Raw genomic sequence first — 14,529 nt, forward strand, 5'->3', positions numbered from 1 at the left:
CCCTTCAGTACAAACAAGGCCTCAATCTTCCGATACTAGGGCCCTTATCAAGATAAATTACCCCCAGTCTCACCCCTGGTCCCAGGGCGAGAATGAGAGCTGGGCGGTATGCTCACAACCGCTAGGATCCGTGATACCTTATTCGTACTCTTATTATAGCCCTAGGTGGGATGGCTCGGTGTTGGATACTGAGGAGCCGACTCCGTTGGAAGTATCTCGGCTTTCGGTGGCAGATCAGCCATACTACACTTCCCCTCTGCGTTCATTTTCTCCAAAGGTCAGTAAGAATGCCGCCTTTCTACTTCGACTACCTAGTGCACAGGCTCATCCATCACACACAGAGAAGCTTTAATCAGGAAAACTGCACAGACTGGAATAAAGAATCTGTCCTTACTCTAGCTTCATTCTGCGTTCAAGATGATTTTTATCCTAGAGATCTAGATGTTTCTGAGGAGATAGCCCAACCAGTGAAAATTTGTCCAACACCATCACGATCTGTTTCAAGGTCTCCCCATCGTTCGCCATCACAATCTCTCGATAGTGTCAGCCTCCCCACCAACAATGTCGTTGGTGATGATAGCTCGCCGAGAATTATCTTCAGAGAAAATAGCGATGAAGATCCCATTACCGAGCCACCTTATTCCGCCCTGATCTATGACGCCTTAAAAGATGCTCCACAAGGAAAGTTGACCGTCCAAGGCATCTATGGATGGTTTCAACGCAATACCAACAAGGACAGAGATCCAACTTCAAGAGGTTGGCAGAACAGCGTCCGTCACAATCTGTCTATGAATGCAGTGTGTTTCTCCACTTCTTGACTCTTTCGTCTTGAGGGATTTCCTCGAGAAAATCAACATTCAATTTTGGAATGAGTGGAAGATCAATACTAATGTGGCTTTTTCAGGGGTTCGAGGCCATCAAGGGTGAAAGCAAAGACAATAAACCAGTCAATTTCTGGCACCTCACAGATGAAGCGTATGAACATGGTATCCAATCAACAACCCATTATCGCAAGGCGAACCATCGTAAGGGGAACCATCGCAAGGGGAGTAGCTCAGACATCACAACCCGCGAGCGTCGCCGCTCTGGTTCCAAGGGTGGGAAAGCAACGAAAAATGCGGCCAGGATGCGCAACAGCCCGCATTACGAGCATCCGACGTCACATACACCCCGCTCGCTGGGTCAGCCTCATCGGCAACTACTACGCCCCCCCTATTCGCGCTCCACAAGGCAGTGCTAGCATTTCGCCCTGCCAGATGAGTCTAGGGTCAACCCCTTCCGGACTTCCCAGCATAAACTCATCTCAAAACCACGCTCCCGATGAGATGATCAGCTGCGCAGCCCCTCCTCCTGGATACCATCCTGTATCTTATGGTACTGGAGGATTGGAATCTTCGGCCTTGGGCATGGGCCAAGTGGGCTATTATGGACCAGTCTATACCCACCATGGACTTAGTGCTAGCCACGATACTACAACTGATCTCCAATTTGTGTGGGGATGAGAGGGAGGCAGGCGCATAGAACGGGCTGATGAACGGCTTACTGTGCATGGCATTTCCTCTTTGTGGTATTTTTCCTCCTTGTTGGGTTCCATTGGTCTTCCCTCCTTGTCTTTTCTATCTACATTGTCCAATTGTCTACGAGTTATGAATATCTTTGGTCAGGTTCTATCTGGTCGTTTAATAAACTAGAGAGGCACGGTGGATTGCCTTTTTTGTCTGAGCGGGCTTCCTTCTGGTGTCAAAAAAGAGTGGCCATCATATTGCGAGCTATTCGCTTTCTGTGTCTGGATTTTGATGACTTTGCTTTTTTCATTCTGTGACTTGGGGTGCTGGCTTCTACTTCACTTGCATTAGTGGTTATCAATTTTGCTCTTTCCATGTTTGGCTAGTCAAGTGCATTAATTATCATATCAAAAGTAGTAGGTAATATCCATACAACGCAGTAGATCTACCTCCCCACAATTCATCTACCCAATAAGCTTTAGATCTATGTATGGTACATCCCACACGTTGCCCACGGCTGTAATTTCCATATTCCTTGGAGTGCTTACGATTGGGCAGCATCGTTCACATATTCGACATCTTCCATCAGATACATGTACTTGCAGATCACCTATTCTCTTGGGTCGGGAAGATTGCCGATGGAAAATCCAAATTAGACGTGATTGCCGGCTTCTCTTGCCACCGCACTACACACACTATACGATTGCATGGATCCGCTGTACATGCAAGGCCAAGTGGTCTCGCAGCCAAGAATACTCATCAACCAGAGTGTGGGAAAGAGAATCCCGAACTGTCCACCTCTCCCTCGCGACTTCATCCAGTAAGACCTAGTGACTTCCTTGCTCTGCCCTCTTTCACATTGTGCGTTAGGCCCGGCTATGTACCCTAACTTATCCGCCGGGCAAGGGTTTTAATCCCCTCGTGTCAGTCTATTGACAGGCCACAGTACTCCGTACATTCTGGTACATACATTCACTCCGGTGTGACGCGGAAAATCTTGGCGCTGCAGAATCTGGCAACTAGACTAAGATGCACTTGAGTCATGTACCTACCAATCAGAACTTGGCCCCACTCTCGATGCACACTAGTTTCGTTCGAACCCTCCCCACTCCCGGCTAGCCCGTCTTTTCCTTCTTCTCATATTTGGTATGTGGATCTAAATATGTGCCGTATGTTCTTCGGTTCGAAATTTCGGTCTGTGCTACCTCCGCAGAATCGTGCAGATGGCGTTTCTGTATTGTGTACGCTATTGAAACTACAATGAACAGCTGTAGCCTGTAGTGTCGTTCACAAAACACTTGGACGCGGCGATTCGCATTTAAGTAGCGCGGGCCGTGCCATCCAAGCCCCTTTGGGGAACCTATCGGGGAGGAAGATAACGTCATTTGTCGCTTCCCATTAATTTACCCAAACCGCATAATACCCTGGTATGCGTGCCTACGATGGCACCAAAGGTACCTTCCCCCTCCTACTACACATGTACAACCAAGTTTCCCTATTGAAGACGAGATATGATATCAAACTTGTAGCCTTTTTTTATTAAATGACCCCATGAGCAGGCTTCTCACGTCGAGGGATCTTCAGCTCAATGCCCTCAGCTATTGTCCATCTTGCCAAGTGTTATTTCTGGCTTGAACGGGATCATACACTCGTATCCTAGTGGCCGGAAGAGCATTCCGAGCGGGGCCTTCGTGTATGTCTGTTCCCTGGTGGAGTCTAGATGATACAGCTAGTAACGGTATTAGCCTGTTCTCTGGATCCCTTGTATGAATCTGTGTTGGACATAACAAGCCCCGGGGCAGTTACAGTACAGTAAACCGATGTCATGCGGAACCCAAGACAGATCGCAAGTCCACCTCCATACATACCCAGTTTCTGGAGCACTGCTGTACCAAGATTGATCGGCGCTGAATTCTGCTGCGGTTTTTTTTTTTTTGGCGGATTGCGGGCGCCGTGGCGAGAGCAAACGCCTGCGCAAGTGGCCCAAGAAGTGGTCAGCGAGCAGAAAAAGAAAAACTGACTTTCCATGATTCTTTTTCTTCCTGCTGAAATTGGCCAAAGGTATTATTTCTACGTGTTCGATTATGTTCCCCATTATTGACTTTTTTCGCTGGTATTTCTTCCATCACTTATATATCTTTTTGAATTGAAATTTTGTCCATTTTCTTGGATGCTTTTCCATCGGCGTTCTAGCTCGAGAGCCTGGTGATCTGAGAATCCATGACAGCCCAGCATCGATAGTTTTGCGGCCCGCAGCGCCAGGCGCCCACAACTGCACGTTCTGTGATCGGATCGCTGGCCGTTTTCTGATATATCAACTGCCGGGTCCCAGGAGAAAAAAGAAAGCAATGAACCATTCCTTATTTGGGGTTCCTCAATTGTTGATCCATCGAGGTAGACACCATCAAGAACAATCTCGTTCCTGTTGATGTATCGACGTACTTCAGCCGATCATGTCTATATACTTATTTGGACAATTCAGGGTGTATTCGGTGTCAATGAATTCCTCATCGGGAATATTGAGGCGAATAGAAGTTTTGGTCTTGAAGTCCGAAGCGTCATCGAAATGCCACCTCCACCTTCTGTTCATCATCGTACAAGTGGTGATATCATATCTACCCACCAGACCTTCGTTCAAGCTGGCAGTGCAAATACTTACTGCCGGATACCTGTAGGTTGACATGAGTCGTTTCAACAGCTGACAGGCGCATAATTTTTGGACGTCTAATTAGATGCTAAATAGGCACCAAGGCCAATTGTGGAGCAGTCCATAATAGGATATAGAGCAAAAGCTCAGCTCTGAGCGTTCCTCCCAATGGCCCAGTCTGGTTGGGAAAACCTTAATGGTCAGGTCCGTATGATCCCGCCATAGGCATGAAGGCTCAGGTGGGTGGGTAGTCAAGGGGCGAATGACAAAAGAGCAAATAAAAATGTAGCAGGAGAATCCGGAGCGAAAAAGACCCTCCGCTAGACTTCCGCAGAACCCAGTTTTGGACCCAATCTTGGCATTGCCAAGAACCCAGTAACCCAGTTTCGACCCAGTTTTATGCATAAATGTGTATAAACAATCCTAAATAGGAAGGTCTTGGCACTTTTTATGTATTTTATACAAAAAACTGGGTTATAAATTTTGGACGACTGGGTTTTGGGTCGGAATCTTCGACCCAGTACTGAGTTTTGCGGAAGTCTACCCTCAGCTGACCTATACCGACAATTCGCTTGAGAGATCGACAAATTTGGGCTTATTACTTGCCGACCGATGCAGGGTAGCGGCTTAATGTGATGGTTCATCGACTGCCACGTACTCCCTGTGGTGTAGGGAGACAGTATGCGGAGAGCAATCTCCCAGCCCATACATGCAGCTAGACTAATAAAAGTCTTACGCTTCCCGTTTCCAAGTACCCCTGGGTCCTCGATATGACTCGTTGGCAATAAGGCCGAAATTAGGGACCGAAAGGACAATGACTACCCCCGAGGCCCGCATCGGGTACGATTATACGTCATCTAATCAAAGGTACCTTGAGTGAAAACAGATACGAGGCTGGCATTGACAGGCATCTTTTGAGATATTGAGATCCTGTCAGTCTAATTACTGGTCTCTGTTGATCCCCACTCCCCCCTAGCAGACACCTGCGGCCACCCCAGGCCCGCGAAGCGATTAATCGCCAGACCGGCGAAATGCTCGAGCCAACTTTGGAGCTACTTTCGCACCTGACGGCATTCTTTCTAGAACCTTGAAATTTGGCCTGACCACCTGGGTTGCAACTTGAAGGCCGTGGAAAGTCCAATGCGATCCGAGTGTGCCCATGACAGCATCTCAAGCCGCCAGGTGCCTGTGACAAATACTTTCCAGCTCTACGATAGCCATCTCGGAGAGTAAGATCTAGAAACCTGGGAAAAAAGCGGCGTCAGGGGCAACAACGAGCCACGTGAGCCCGGTGGGCTGCAGTCTGCATACAGGTCCCTGCATGGATTTTTCAAGATGCAGATGCCATTGCTGTCCATAAAAGCCACAATCATCAACAATATCTCATTGGGCAAACCTCGAATGAGTGGCTATTTGTGCAAATTAGTGACGACGACCAGCAAATCAAGGAACAGTAAATGCACAAGCCATGATGAGAAAATCCCCGTGCCTAGGTGTTGACGAACGAAAGCTAATACTTCAGTGACTGCTTTCGTGATGGGAAGGCGGGTTTTATACTGTAATGATTTATTTCTAGTTTCAGAGGCGGGTAGTCTCAGAGACCAGATACGAAAGACCATCAAGGGATTTTTGCATCGTGGCGTGAAGCTTTTTGAGCTGGAATACCAGCCGGAGTAATTAAATGATAGGGAGTTCGCATGCAGCTGACGCAAGGAGTAGCCCTGAGCATATGATGCTAGTTAGCGCTGCCTTCTATGCACAACAAACTGTGCGGAATCAGCCATTTGGCCATCTGGCAGATAGGTAAGAAATGAGGAACAAACCTGAGACATAACGGCTGCCAGCTCCTGTTCGTCTGGGGAGGCCTTACAAGCGACAACATGATCCAGAACGAGAGGGTCAAACTCACCCAGCGTGTACATAATATCCTTTGTCCGGAAACACTCCCAAATGGAGGCCAGCTTCCTATGGTGTATGGAGCGGAGGATCTGCAAAACCCTGTCAGCGTCCTCAATCGGATACTGGCGTACCGCCCGGACGCCGCGGTCACCAGAGGATCGAACGCATACCGCGACAGGGCCAGCTAAATCACAATCGTAGTACTTCCTGAAAGTATCCCAGAGAAATTCATTTCTGGCTGTTAGGCCCGGACCGCTATCGCTCTCCCGCTGCTTAGTCTCCTGGTGAGGCGAGGTTTGTGGCATCAATCCAGTTTTCTTGCCAGTGTGTTCCGGAGTTGAGGAAGTGATGGACCTCTTTCCAGGTGCGGGTCTTAGATGGAGAGGTTGTGGGCCGGGCTTGAGGTCCGTTACCGGTGATACTTCTGTTCGGGTTTGCTGCTGGGGGAGCAATGCAACCTGATCGGCCTGGATTTTTGTCACTCTCTTTTCGCCAACTTTTCGCATCATGGAAGCAGGATAGAATTTGGCTAATATTTAGAAGTAGAAAGAGGAGCACGAAACATAAAGCGAAGCCTGCTTGGTTTAAATGGGCATTTGGGGCCCGCAGAACGCGACGCTGTTGGGTCACAGCCTCACAGACAAAGAAACGCAGTGCCAACGTTGAGCCACCACAACAAGGGAGTTCAGATATAATTATAAAGGCATTCACGCCCGATAAAACCAAACCAATCCTGAGCCCCATCTTTATCCTGACACCATGGCTCGACACGTTTTTACCGAACAAGAAATGCGGCTCGCAGCAGAACGACGAATGAAATACATTGGTGCAGCTAAAGTCAGCATCTGCCAGATTCAATTCGAACCTCCCTTACCACGGGAACTGGACCCTAAGAACTTGGACCGGCTACGAAATATCTTCCGGAAGAATCGTTGTCGCCGCCTAGATGTCCAAAACCATGTTCCAGCGACCGTGTCCCGACATAATCTCGCAGACGCATTGCAGAAGGCGAATGTTCCACAGGAAGCCTTGCTGACAACCGAAGGCCGGCAAATTCCTCGACTGGAATTTATGGCGGGGCAACTTCGGGGTCTCCATGGCCGTCATCGTGTACAAGCGGGTGTTGAGGTACTTCCTCCGGCGGATCGCTGGTGGACGGTTGATCTCTACACAGACGGTACGTGATATACCCGGGCGCTCCTATAGATTGATACTGACTGTTCCAAAAGACATCGACCGAGAATTGAGAGCGGCGTTGGTGGATGAATATTCCAATCAGAAGAAGCCGACCGATGGGGAAGTCTATCGCAAGATCAGACAGTATGAGGGCGAGGGCAATGAAGCTTTTCGCGAGCGATGGTTCGTGAGACTATCGCCCAACAATCAAGAGCGCTTGGATCAACTTGACAATAAGAAGAATCGTCGTCTCCGACATGCATTTGACCGACTGCTAACGATTCCTGGACTTTGGCCTAGCGGAATGAGAATCAGCCTGCTTCATCGATTGATCGCTTCAGGCTGCATTGAGGTGAGTTTCAGCTCAGGTTACTGCTTTTTTTCTAGCTAATGAGGACTCTTCGTCTCTCAGGAGATAGCAACCTATTTGGACCACATTTTGAACTTCTGGTCCTCTCTGGTCGGATCACATCGCCGTCTGATGAAGAAAATCGATCAGGATACGGTTCACGCCCTGCAGTTACTGGCACCGGGTAAATCACGCACTGATGAAAAGACGGCGTGCGGGCTGGTTCTCAGTGGCCATGTGTTTGCCGAGTTCAGTGCTGATGAGCGAAACGCGATATGGGCCAAGATGAAAGACTTTGATGGTCTCATCCCGTCCCTATACACTTTCTTTGAGGATTTCAAGTACCTGGAGAGTTGTGCTCACTGTCTGAAGCGGCTCTTGGGTCCATCACCCCGATCTGTGAGGGAAGCCATGAGTTCGATCTTTGATCCAGACTCGGAGTCTGGGGAAAATCACCGAGAGAAAGGGAAGTGTATCATTCAGACCTCGGAGTCTACCTTCCGACGCCTTTATGCGTCCGAGACAGAATGCTTCGAGACAGGATACCAGCAATTATGGCTGTATGCTATGCGACATTATCCACTGATGCCCCCGGACCCCAAGAACTCTGATGATCTGTTGGCCAAACCGACTTGCGCTAAGCCGGACCCGCGCGCGATCTTCGACATGGCCCATCTAGCTCACCGGCTCGGCTTTAGGTCCCCAGAAATTGATGGGCTGCTGAACAGTTCTCCGGATCACCAGATTGCACGATCGGCCCTTCTCCAGGCCCGAAAGCCAAGCCGGTTTAGATACGATGACCAACACTTTGATAGTCTGGTGCGACGAATTGTAGATTGTTTTACTGAGGCTGTGCCTAATCAGCCCGGTCCCCCGCAAGATCTTTTGGCAGACAGCACCGTCAAGGCGCACGCTCGCTCTGGGGTTCCGCAGACCCGCACCCATATTCAAGATGCCCCTTTGTTATTCTTAGATCGACTGCATGCTGATGTTGATGCCGCCGATACAATCACTAGCTTTTTTGTCCGGCGTTGTCTCTTTTTCGCCTTTTGGGGGAAGTCGCCAACGGTTGATCCCATCAATAACAGAAGATGCGGCAATTTGAATACAGACCAAGGGTTTGAAGAGGGGATGGAATCGCCGTTGTTTGTTGAAAAGGAACATGCACCGGGCTTTGATACGTCTGCACGGCACAAGGGCGCATCAGGCAGGTCATCTGTTACCGGAAGAAGCAACGCTTCAACACGTCTGGTACTCTCCAGTGAGATCGACCATTCAGAAAATAGACCCGAGCCTATGGACTTAGATCCTCTCGAGCCAGCTCAAAATGAGGAAATCTTTGATCAGAGAAGTCCATCGGGTGGAGATCACTCTACTCCCCGATGGTCACTGAGCGATTCAGTGCTGGAAATGGTCCCTTCTCGCTGCTCGCCCGGGGCTGATCCAGAGCTTGGAGATTCTAAGAGTGAATGCACCCAGATCTCTCTGGAAACAGTCTCACTCGAATGGGACCAGGGCGAGCGAGCAACAGGAGAGGAACCCAGTCCAGACACTGGATCTGCCCTCGGAATTACTGCACAGACACCTATCGATTCTGCAGCACAGCGACGATCTTCGTCAGAAACGATAATATTGTCAGAAGAACGCCGTCCCTCCAGGTCTGAAGAGCTAGAGGCTTTCCTCAATGGCTTGAGGAGGGCCCAAGTGGAGCAGGAAGAATTGGAAAAAAGGATGGAGAGCGGCCGGCTCAATGAAGAGCTCAATCTGCTCTATCATAATCAAGCTTCACCTAGAGATTTGCTTCAATCAGGTCAAACTCAGACTTTGTCACTATCGATCTCTGCTGACGAGCAATCGGAAGCAATGTACAAAGAGACCAGGCACATCGCAACAAAACCTGTCGACCCCAATTGTCAAACGTCTACACAACCGCTTATCGAGATCAAGTTCTGGTCACTCGAGCGAGGTCAGTGGAACCAATCAGACTGTCTCCTCGTAGACCGGTTGGATCCCTCACCCATGGAGCGGCTCGCACGAAAGTACTCCTGCAAAGGATTTACACTCTACGATGTGAACCTCAAGAGCCTTCGTCCGGCCCATTGCTACCGCGCAGCAACAGCGGATGATACCAAAGCGATCTTCTTGATTTCCGCCCACGAAGAGAAAGCAATTGCGGCTACAGAAGGATTAGGGAAGGAGGAAAAGCTGATTTCAATGGCTGCTCGCGTTGTGGGACGTGCACGATATTGATGAACCAATTTGCCCGGCGGTGCGCGGTACCATCGGGATCTTCATGTGAATCTTTGGCTCCTAAGAGTTTCTTCTTGGGGAGCAGATGAGCACAAGAAATCTCTTCTGAGAGGGCCATGTTTCTAGGCCAAGTCTCCTAGAAGGCCCTTGTTCTTGTGAAGCGCTGCCAACTAAGAGAACATCGACTAAGCATACAAATCTACTTGTATCTCGTAATGCGGACAAGTTTGTAGAGAGGACCGCCTCTGGAATATATTGTTCTATTCCAACCATTGCTACAATGAAGACGCGTGAGATGTTTTTGGCCCGTACGGGGCACCTGCAGTCCGAACATGGTGATGTAGGTCTCCTTGACAGAAGACTACAGCGCCGCGAGGGCTGCAGGCGGGCCCAAATGACCCGATGGGCCAAATAAGGATGGTGGAGGGGCTGGTGGTGAGGAAGAGGAGACCGGAGTTGGATGACCGGTCTGGAATTGACGGTTCCAGGTGTACAGTGTTGTTGGGGGCGTCGTGAAGTAAAGACGGAAAGCTTCGGAAGACCATCTTCCGAGGGCTTGAATGTGGTCACTTCTCAGGCCCGAATCGTGGGCGTGTTGGGCTGCCCCTTTTCTGAAACTATGGCCTTTTAGTCCTGTGGTATCTTCCCCAGAGCGTTTGAGCTTGGAGATAACGGCGCGTTGAAAGGCGGCTGAGGTGAATGGCCCGGAGGAGAGCGTAAACAAAGGAGCAGTTGAAGGTTGTGAATCATGAAGGAATAGCTTAGAAAGTCCCTCAACGGGGCAGGCCGCGTCGTTTGTCGCTGCAAGGACAATATTAACACCTTCGTGGTTTCGGTCGGTCTTGCTTCTCTTTAAAGTGAGGAGGACGTGGTCCATGGTAGGGGAGAATCTGATATCCCCCCGGGTTAACTTAGTAGCAACAAAGATTTGCGTATTCCTATGCTCAGCAGCTGAGTATGTAAATTCCCCGACCCGAAGAAACCCGGCGAAGGCAACCCGGGCAGCCACGGCAAGATTGAGATCGTCTCTCTGGGGGGTGAGAGCCTCAGTGGCTGGGCAGGTAGATGTGAAATATTCCCTGATAGGGTTATAATTGAGGTGCGTGGGATTGGATTGCGAACCCGCTTTTGGCGCGGGGGTTGCAGCCGGCGAGCACCATCGACCATACGACGAAAATGCTTGGCGTGGAGGTCAAAAATTGCATCGGAAAGACCGTTGTCGACGTGGTACGCGCGGAGCGCTGAGAGCTCAGACATAGCTGTATCGGGCTTCACTGGTGGGCTCCCACCTGCGCCCAGCAGTCGTTCCGTGAGCCAAGTGTAGATCGCTGGTGCTGTTGCTGGCCATGGCTGTAATCCATTGAGGGCGCAGCTACGGGTGTATGAGCGCTGTGCGGAGCGGTACCCTTTTCTTGTTCCCTCTGCAAGACCATTCCAGACCAGCTTAGCATGACCAGCACTCACGAAAATAGGCTGGCTGGAGAACCAGGCTGGCGGAGCAAGGGAAAGGAGCTCGTCCACTGTGGGCAAATGTCAGCGATGGAACCATAGTCGGAACGGGATAATGCGTCAGCTAGCAGGTTTTCTGATGAAGGTAGCCAGTGTGGCTGGATTTCTATGTCAAGGGCGGCTGCTATACTGAAAAGCATGAGCAGTTGGCGATGGGCCGGCCCGCGGAGTGCCTGCTTAGACAGGCCATGGAACGCGACGGCACTGTCCGTAAAAGCGAGGACACGATGATGAGCCCAATGGAGGCTGTGTAGAAGGAAGGCCTGCAGAATTGCGGTAACCTCCTTGGTGTTGATGTGGGCCTCGCTAGCGCAGACGGAGGAGGCGTCCACAATAGCGGCGTGAGTGGAAGGCAGGTAAGGTGCTGCAGACAACCAGTCTCCGGCGGAGTCCCGTGAGGGCGCAAAAAAGAAGAAGAGGCCCAGACCGGAGTCACACGCGTCTGTGTAGAGGGCAACTAGGGGGGCGGCTCTTCTTAAAGAAATGGATTCCGTTGAAAAACGGGATTGTGTCCGTCCACCACGCGAGGTCCTCGCGGCTATCATGGGATAGGCGGCGGAGAGAGCGCTGGTGAGGTGGGAAAGATGCGAGGTCGCTGTAGAGCGACTGGAGGCGGGGTCTGCCAAGACGAATGACCATTGAGCAGTGTTGGAGGAAACCGATCACACGTTGCAAGGCTTTATGCGAAACACGATTTTGCTGTAATAGCGACGCGGCCTCGGAAGATGCGCGTGTTAGCTTATCGCGAGGCATGCGGGCCTGTAGAAGTGTTGTGTCGATTTCGATCCCAAGCACATTGACCACGGTACCCGCGGCGTCTTTGGTGTTATTCCTTGGGATGCCTAGTGCATCTGTAAGAGGAATGTAAACGGTATTGAACTCGACGATAGCCTGAGAGATATCTCCTACAGAAGGAGGAAAAACAGTGATAAAATCGTCAAGGTAATGGACGATAGAGGCCCCAGGTAAGTAGGCAGTCAGAAGCCAGTTGAGACCCTCAGCAAAGAGATTAAAGATGAAGGGTGCAGTTGCAAGACCAAATGGAAGGCAACATTCCATGTATGTCTTGCTATCCCACGAAAAGGCTAGGAGAGGCCGGTCGGCCGGTGCGACGGGGATATTGCGGAAAGCATCTTTGATGTCGCGTTTGATGATAAAGCATCCTCGTCCAGAGGTGCAGGTGAGTTCGAAAATGTGATCTATGGAGATGTATTGTATGGCAGAGGCGATAGCCGGGATAGACTCGTTGACACTGCACCCTGGCGGGTAGGAAAGGTCATGGATACGGCGCCAGCTTCCGTCTTGTTTAGGTACGAGCCCTAGTGGGGACACAACAGCGGGACCAGTGCAAACTTGCACTCGACGATTTGACAGGTCATCGGAGAGCTTTTGGGTGATAATAGAGGGTTCCTCAATATGGTGATTAGATGTTCGGCGGTCTGTCGGCTGGCCCGTACAACCAAGGCGGCAGCCGAATGTGAGAATACCGCTACAAATAGTCCCTAGATCGCCAGGATATCGTTCAAGGAGAGTTTCCCACACTGAACTGATAAAAGGGGAAGCAGAATCACGCAGGGGCGGGAGAGAAGAGTCAAAGATCTCAAACTGGATAGAGGTGTTGGGACGCGGGGCTGGCCAGCTGGTTGGCGGTGATAGCGTTTGAAATATATCAAGGCAGACCGCGGCGTGGTCCTAACTCGCTGGTTTCACTTTGCAGCTTATCATAGAGTGTTCGTTGCCACACTTAGAGCAGACGTGCCTACGGTGACATGTTCGCCAGTGACAGCCAGCAAAAGAGTTGAACTTTTCACAGATGACAGAATCGTTGTTTGAGGCGGCGGTTGAGCGCGTTGACCGTGTGGTTGGGGTAGTCGGCGCTGTCTTTGCTGGGAGCACGTTATCCGGGCGTAGGTAGGAGCTTTCGAGAGCTTTCCCAATTTCCCAGTCGCCAAGAGAAACGGCAAGGTCGCCTTTATCGACGACCATCTGATGGTGGTCTAAGGCCATTTGCAGGATACACTCCTGCCACTTATATGCCCTGGCAAGGTCACAAATACGGCGGTGGAAAAGGACCATTCCACTGATGCATAGTGAGTGCTTGGCAGCGAAGAAATCACACCAGATGGCGATATAACTGCTAAAGCAGTGGGCCCACAGGGATGCGTCATTGCCCCAGTCCTTGATTGAAACCACCTTGCGGAATTGCAGGCCAGACGATGTGGACTTCAAGTCGAAGGACTCGCCATCCGGTGCCGAGGCTTTGAATTCGGGGCTGCGAAGTTTTATGAGGTCCTTCTTTGGGCGGAAGGTGTGTTCAAAAACGGCTATAATGGCAGCACGGTCGAGACCGGGGAAGCGGGGGAGGACTGGCAAAACAAGAGATGGGACCCTACCGTCGTCGGCTTCCTCTTCTGTGGTAAGATCTATGCGTGGTCGTTTGCGCTGTCCATCGCCCGCGACAAGGGAAGCAGACACAGTGGACATGAATGAGTCACGTTGGGTATTAGAGAGGGAATTCCATATATACTCCGGTGGGTAGAACGAGGAGCCCAGGGTGGTCTGTCCCCCAGGGGTAGGACTGGGGGCCTCAGAACTACGTCGCACCATCGTAAAAGAAACTCTTGAAGAGGAAGAAAAACCGTTGCGAAGAGAGCCCAACTCTCCCTCGAAAAGGCGATGTGCCTTTCGAAGGAGGGGATATAGGAGCGATATCTGTGTGCGATTATAAGCACGGAATATCGTGAATCCGACGCAAGGGGGGAGGGGCTCTCCGCAATAATACCGAATAGAACATATCATTTACACTGTAGTGCATACTTGGTACCAACCTATTCTTTTTGTTGACATCCACCAGCTCTACGGAGTTCTTCTTAAGGATAGCCGTCATTCCTGCTTCGGAAACGCCGCAGTCAGATGCAGCGACGGTTTGAGGGCAAGTCACAAGGAATGCTGTCGTCTCATCATCCTAGAATATAGTAAAAAGGTTAATCACGAGTCTTAAATTCCAATATTTTGGCATTTCCTCACATACGGTTGATAATATGCTCGCCTCCAATTCACGCTCTTGAAATCCTGGCAGTAAGAGGCTGACTGTTTGTCCGAGAGTTGCTGTAGCTGCACCAAAAAAGAAAATGCAGTAAGTGAGTAGCATAGTCACTCAGAGTTTGGCCGTCTCAAGCTTCAGAGGATGACTG

The 14,529-nt window shown here is 50.4% G+C and overlaps 4 protein-coding genes across 4 annotated transcripts; 2 read left to right on the forward strand and 2 right to left on the reverse strand.

Moving 5' to 3' along the window:
• Positions 1 to 889: 889 nt before the first annotated feature.
• On the forward strand, positions 890 to 1,240 carry N7533_011684 (uncharacterized protein; the record flags this gene model as incomplete). Its single annotated transcript, XM_057108334.1, has 1 exon — positions 890 to 1,240. The coding sequence occupies one exon, from the start codon at positions 890 to 892 to the stop codon at positions 1,238 to 1,240; it is 351 nt and encodes a 116-aa protein (XP_056955712.1).
• Positions 1,241 to 5,891: 4,651 nt separating this feature from the next.
• On the reverse strand, positions 5,892 to 6,557 carry N7533_011685 (uncharacterized protein; the record flags this gene model as incomplete). Its single annotated transcript, XM_057108335.1, has 2 exons — positions 5,892 to 5,918; positions 5,976 to 6,557. 2 exons carry the CDS (start codon positions 6,555 to 6,557, stop codon positions 5,892 to 5,894), a joined length of 609 nt encoding a protein of 202 aa, XP_056955713.1.
• Positions 6,558 to 6,810: 253 nt separating this feature from the next.
• Positions 6,811 to 9,826, forward strand: N7533_011686 (DUF3723 domain-containing protein; the record flags this gene model as incomplete). Its single annotated transcript, XM_057108336.1, has 3 exons — positions 6,811 to 7,228; positions 7,281 to 7,579; positions 7,640 to 9,826. The coding sequence occupies 3 exons, from the start codon at positions 6,811 to 6,813 to the stop codon at positions 9,824 to 9,826; spliced, it is 2,904 nt and encodes a 967-aa protein (XP_056955714.1).
• A 361-nt stretch (positions 9,827 to 10,187) lies between these two features.
• Positions 10,188 to 13,819, reverse strand: N7533_011687 (uncharacterized protein; the record flags this gene model as incomplete). The annotated part of the gene is made up of 5 exons (XM_057108337.1): positions 10,188 to 10,879; positions 10,999 to 11,346; positions 11,466 to 11,714; positions 11,794 to 12,824; positions 13,080 to 13,819. 5 exons carry the CDS (start codon positions 13,817 to 13,819, stop codon positions 10,188 to 10,190), a joined length of 3,060 nt encoding a protein of 1,019 aa, XP_056955715.1.
• Between the last annotated feature and the right edge of the window lie 710 nt (positions 13,820 to 14,529).

The sequence above is a fragment of the Penicillium manginii genome (assembly GCF_028828005.1).
Source record: "Penicillium manginii strain IBT 31320 chromosome Unknown utg000008l:1.0-3226943.0:1.0-3228205.0, whole genome shotgun sequence".
NCBI classification, from domain to species: domain Eukaryota; kingdom Fungi; phylum Ascomycota; class Eurotiomycetes; order Eurotiales; family Aspergillaceae; genus Penicillium; species Penicillium manginii.